Source organism: Tupaia chinensis, unplaced genomic scaffold, assembly GCF_000334495.1.
Source record: "Tupaia chinensis unplaced genomic scaffold, TupChi_1.0 Scaffold138725_1, whole genome shotgun sequence".
Classification (NCBI taxonomy): domain Eukaryota; kingdom Metazoa; phylum Chordata; class Mammalia; order Scandentia; family Tupaiidae; genus Tupaia; species Tupaia belangeri.
Genome location: NW_006198617.1, coordinates 2,664,218 through 2,670,217, shown reverse-complemented (window position 1 = coordinate 2,670,217; position 6,000 = coordinate 2,664,218). Strand labels below are relative to the sequence as shown.

Sequence of the window (6,000 nt, the reverse complement as noted above, 5' to 3'; positions counted from 1 at the left end):
GGGGAGGTCCCACGGCCCTCCCTCTGCGCCGCAGGCGGGCTGCCGTCCAGCAGTGAAGTGCCACGTCCCAGTTTCCCCTCAGGACCCAGGGAGCTCAGATAAGACGGAGCTGGTGGAGCCAGCAGGTGCAGGGGTGAGGCGCTGGACTCCCACGTGACGGTCTGTGGTTCGAGTCCCAGACCTGGCAACTGGCTTTGTCACTTTTCCTCTCTCACTGTCTATCTGGTGAGCCCACATGCCCTATGGCAAATTAAATAATAATACATTTGAAAATTATTATAAAAAGGAAGTGCACAAAAGCAGGCAGAGAATGCGCACAGTGTGTGTGTGTTCGTGGAAGGGTCGGAAAACGGGCACAGAGGAGCACCCGGCCGTTCCGGGGCGTCCCTGTGATCACCAGCAAGAAACGAGAGGACGCCTCGTCCGCAGCCGTGGTGACGGGGTGGCAGTGCCCCCTGAGGAGAGGACACGCGTGGCTCAGTGTCCGTGAGCGCTCGTGCACGAGCAGGTGTGTGTGCGCGTAACTGGGCGTTGGCAGGCGGCGGCGACACCGCGGCACCGTTTCCTCTTCCCCCTGTGGTAGGGAAGCCAGTTGTGTGTGAGCCCGGGTGGACGTTGGCGCCCAGCTTGGAAACGTTTTCTCGCTTAGACGGGCGGGAAGTCCATGGCTGCCGTCTTTGTCTATGTGGGACCTGCCCGTTTTACTCGCTCTTCTGTCAAAGCAGAAGCCACTCGGAGCGCGCAGGGAGAGGGCCTCGGTGCTGCCCGTGCGTCACAGGAGGACGGGTGTCTTCATGGCCTGCCCGATGGCATTAGCTCAGGAGTGCTTGGCCAGCCCATGTGGCCGGCAGCTTGGGGTGAACCTCGGGGGCTGACCGGAGGGTCCTGCCGGGCCGTCCTGCCCCACACCCTCCCTCCAGATGCCTCCAGAACTCTGTGGGCATCTCTGGGCACTGACCCCGCCTTTCTACAGGTGCCAAGCCAGCTGCCTCTGTGGACCCGTGGGGGGTGCCCTCCGGAGCTGGCGCACACTCGGTCCCCAAGAGCACGGATCCTTGGGCGGCCTCACAGCCTCCTGCTCCTGGTGCTGGGAAGATGACAGCTGACGCCTGGGGCGCACCCGCCACTGCCAAGCCCCTGCCCACCTCTGGTGAGACCCCTCCTGGCCTGGGCCGTGAGTCCCTGGGCCCTGGGCAGAGGCCTGTGCTTTGCATTTGCCACCCTTCCCCCCCAGCCTGTGTCCTGGCCCCTAGTGAGAGAGGTGAGCTCGCCCTCTGAGCACCACACCCCCCCGCCCCCGACGGGCTTCCTGGGGGCCCTGGCCGCTGGCCCGGGCACACCCTCAGACCCTGCTGGGTGTCCTCCTACCCCTCCTCCTGTGTGGGGTGGGGATGGTAGCAGGTGGGAGCCAAGGTCCCTGTCCGCCCTGGTCCCCTTCCAGCCCCCCAGGTGACCTGAGCCGGCCCCACCCTCTGGCTCAGTGCTGCCCCGTGGGTCAGGGCGGGCGGGAGAAGCCCCGTGCCAGCCTGCTCCTGGCGATGCCCACGGTCACTGCCTGTCTGCACCCAGGGTCCTTCGACCTCTTCAGCAATTTGAATGGTACAATTAAAGACGACTTTTCGGAATTCGACAACCTTCGGACTTCCAAAAAGACAGGTACGGAAGGTGAGGGTGGCTCCGGCCGGACGCTGCGCCCCGCCCAGCGCGGCATCGCAGACATGCTCAGCCTCAGCCCGTCCGCCCCGCTCATCTCTGCGCGGTCCCCGGGCCTGGGGGTGCTGACTTCCCGTGTCGTGTTACCTCTGTTCTCGCCCCGCCTCCACCAGTGCCACTGCCACAGCCCTCCCCCCCCCGCGAGGCCCTGCTCCCAGGTGACACGTTCCCCTCCACCCCCGCCAGCTCCCTGCCCACAGCCGCCTCCTTTTCCCACGCCTTCGGGCATGGACGGGGCCAGTCTGCCCTGCTCTGTCACCACAGCCGGGCCCTGCTCACAGCCCTCCCAGGAGACCCTCGGCCAGTCTGCAGACCAGCTTCCTCCCCTGGTCCCTGGGCTCGGGGGTTCCAGGTGGCCCAGAGAGCAGGGCCTGGGGGAGCAGGGGAAGGGCCGCAGGTGGGCAGTCCCCACCTCCCCCCCTCCTGTCGGTTTCCTCTTCCTGGCCCCACCCAGCCCCCACCTGCCTCTGCCTTCCCAGTGAGTCTTGTTCTCACTCAGCCTCCCAGCTGCAGCACGGCCTGGCTGGGCCCTGGCCTGAGGCCAAGCAGCCTGTGGGCCCTGCCGCCCTGCGGGCCCTGCCGCCCTGCGGCCCCGTCAGCTCAGGGGCTCCCAGACAGGAGACCGGAGGTGGCTGTGAGGACGTGCTGCTTACCAGGTTCTCTTTTTCACTACATTAAAAACAGCCACAAGAGGGCCAGCCTGTGGCCTAGAGGTCGAGGGAAGCCAGATCCCACGTGGCCTGAATCCCAACCCCAAGGCTAGAAAAACGCCAGGTGCACCCACGTGCACATCCAGATCCCAACGGGACAGAGTCGAGAAAGGATTGCAGTGGGACTGTGCCCCGTTGGGGGTTGGCTCTCTCCATCCCTTCCTAGCAGGTGCACACACCCTCTGGCAACTTAAAAATAGAAGCACCATCGATTCCAGTCTCCCGCGGGCCAGAGCACAGCCTAACCTGCCCCCGCCTGCCCCTGCACCCCCGTGAGAAGGCAGCTTGGTCACTGGAAATGCAATTGTACAGCCATTCCTCCTGTAGGAAAACGGAAATCGTACAACTCGGGGTTTCCAATTGTAGACACTTTGGAAAAGTTGGTGGAAGAAATGAGAATCGTCTGGGTCATTCTTCCACCAACACGCGGCTACCCTGCCTCCTTCCGGAGCTGGTTCCAAGCCCGTACCTGTTCAGTTCGCCCTGTCATAGGACGATGGCCCGGTACCGCTGCCCCATCCCAGGCTTCGTAGATTAATGGATTGAAGTCATTTTCTCGTGTCGTTCAAAATTTACTAGGAAATACATCGTAGTTATATGAGATCTCTTTTTATGGTTCAAGGATGCACCTTTTAGGCTGGGTTCAAGTTTTGCCAAAGTCTGCCCTAGTGTGGCTAACATCTTTGGGCTCATCTCCCTTTTGCATTTATTTTTTTAAAGGTTTTTCCCCAGGGCGCGTGTGCTCACCAGACACACAGAAACAGAGAGGGACAAGGAGAACTCACCCCCTGGGCGGGAAGACCACACTACAAGCCCTTCTCCTCCACTCTCCTCCTGGGATTTTGGGCACACGGGCACATGCGCCCAGAGTGATTGACAAGTCCCTAGGTCTGAGACTCTGCTCCCATGGTCGGCCATGTGGGACCCAGCACTTGAAGCACCATGCCACCAGCTGGCCCCTCGCTGTTCAGCTCCAGCCACTGCACAGTAGTTAGGCACCGCACAGAGGAAGCCAGATTCCACAGGCCAACCAGGGTTCAAATTCCAGCCCCATCAGCTTCAGGGAGGGAGGGCAAAAATAAACTCACACAGAGACCACAGAGCAAAGCACACTGAGACCAGCCTGTCTCAGCACACCCTGTTTTGGCTAAATTTAAGAGTTTGAGGAGCCAGCAGGTAGTGTGGTGGTTAAGGCACTGGGCTCCCACATGGCTGACCGCAGTTCAAATCCAGACCTAGGAACTTGAAAATCACACCAAGTATATGTGTGTACATGCCTAAAATCCCAGAAACAGAAGGGATTGTGGTATGGCCATCTGCCTAGGGGGGTGATTTCTCTATTTCCTTTTCACCATCTCTCTCTGGTGAGCACACACCCTATAGCAAAATAACTAAAAAAAAAAAAAGAAAAGAAAAGAAAAGGAATTTCTTGGGTTTGGGTTTTTTTGTTTTTTTGTTTGTTTGTTTTTTATTTATTTTTTTTTTAGAGGTTTTTGCTATAGGGCGTTGTGCGCTTGCCAGACACGCAGAAAGAGAAAGTGAGAAATCACCCCCCTGGGGGGGATGGCCACGCCGCAATCCTTTCTCCTCCATTCTCCTCTCGAGATCTTGGGCACACACGCACATGTGTCTGGCGTGAGTTTAAGCCACCGAGTCTGGGACTTGAACCATGGTCGACTACATGAAAGTCCAGTGACACAGCCATTATGCCAACTGCTGGTCCCAGAAAAAGGAATTCCTTACTACCAAGGAATTCATGTTCACGTAGAGAACTTAGAAAATGAAAATGTAAGAAAAGGTACAGTCCCAAAGCCTAGCCGCCAGCCCTGAGCGGCGCCTCTGCGTTTGTGGAGGGCCATGCAGCACGGCTTTGGGTGCTGCCCCTGGGCCGCATGAGCAGGCTCTCTGCTCACCCCGAAGTACGCTGTCCCGGCACGCGGCTGGGCCGTGTGCACCCCTGGGTCATTTAACCTGCCTCCGCGGCTGGCTGTGGGGGCCCACTCTGCTGTGGACACACCACCTTGTGCAAAGCCACGCGCATCCCCGGGGAGTAGTGGCCTCGAGGGCGCGAGTTTGGCGTCAGAGGCTGATGGGCTTGGCCGTGTCAGGCGCGCCATCACCGTCCCCACCTGTGTCCTTGCCTTGTAGCCGAGTCTGCGGCCTCTCTGCCATCCCAGAACAATGGAACTACAAGCCCTGACCCCTTTGACCCTCAGCCCCTGGCCGTCGCCTCAAGCAAGCCCAGCAGTGCCCGGAAAACGCCCGAGTCCTTCCTGGGCCCCAACGCGGCCTTGGTGAACCTGGACTCGCTGGTGACCAGGCCCGCCCCGCCGGCCCAGTCCCTCAACCCCTTCCTGGCACCAGGTAGGCTCCCAACCGGGGCTGCAGCATGGCTACTCCGCCTCTGCGTGGGGTCCTCCAGCCCGACCCTCTCGGCCTCTGGGGGGCTCTTCTCCTGTGCCCACGCTCGAGCCTGAGGGTTCAGGGTGCACCTGGTCATGCTGGGACAGAGTCAGCACTTTGGCCCCCGGGCATGTGGGGTGGGCCCTGGGAGCCATGTTCAAAGGGGAAGGTGTGGCAGAAAGCGGCCCCTCAGCGACACCTCCAGGCGGGAGCTGCCCCTGGACATGGTGCCCTGGGAGGGAGGCCCCATGCAATGCCAGCTCTGGACTGGGTGGGGGCCAGGTGGGGCAGGGCAGAGGCGGCTGCCCAGCGGCCCCTGACTGGGAACGTGATCTGACCCTTCAGTGCGCACCGTCCTCCAGGGACCCAGGGACCCTGCTCACCCCCAGTGCTGGGGTCTGCCCCGCACGCTCCCGGGACTTGATGTTGGCTCAGGGCAAGTCCCCTAGCCACTTGACTCGGTCTCTAGGCCTGGCCCTGAAGACCCTGGCCGGCTACAGTGACACCGAGGTCCCTGACAGCCCTCACTCATGCAGGGACCTTTCATCACTCCAAGCTGTTACCCCCTCTTTCTATCTGCCCACGGTGGCCTCCCCTCTCCTTTAAGCCCTCCCACTCACTCTTCCATACCCAACTCAGACCAGCCTCTTCCTCCAGGAAGTCCTCCTTCCTCATGAATTGCCTCAAGGGCAGGAACATGTCATTCCAGGTGTCCAGCCTTTGACGGAGATGCAGGGCATTTGAGGGTCCCAGGCCACCCCGTCAGGATCCTGCAGACTGCAGAGAAGGACCACTAGACTTGGAGGGGCAGAGGGCAGGGTCTGTGGAGGTCCTGGCCCTGAGGTCCTGAGATGGCCAAGGATGCGGTTGGCCCAGGGAGGGGTCCCCTGCATGGAGCTCAGTTAGAACCAGGCTCCTCAGCCAGTCCAGAGCCCACTCCCGGGGCTGCCCGCCCTCAGCCAAAATCGGGGTGCACATGGAACCCCGCAACTCCTAGCTTGTGGGTGCTGGCAGAAGCCGGGCCGGTCATGGGAGCCCCTGGGAGGTGTCCTGCCTCCCCCCATGTGGTCAGAGTGGGGGCCTATCTCTGCAGTGGCTTTGAGGTGTCCCGTGATGGAGCCTTGGCCAGCAAGGCTGGGTCCCCGCGGTGCCCGTGTTCGAGATCGAGGGCCAG

The 6,000-nt window shown here is 61.1% G+C and overlaps 1 protein-coding gene across 1 annotated transcript in view; it reads left to right on the top strand.

Annotated features, from left to right (window-relative positions):
• EPN2 (epsin 2) overlaps positions 1-6,000 on the top strand; it is a gene marked incomplete in the record, with an annotated part of 61,872 nt that overhangs the window by 52,943 nt on the left and 2,929 nt on the right. Inside the window, 3 exon segments of the mRNA XM_027765569.1 lie at positions 974-1,150; positions 1,570-1,656; positions 4,572-4,787. Coding sequence (XP_027621370.1) covers positions 974-1,150; positions 1,570-1,656; positions 4,572-4,787 — 480 coding nt within the window.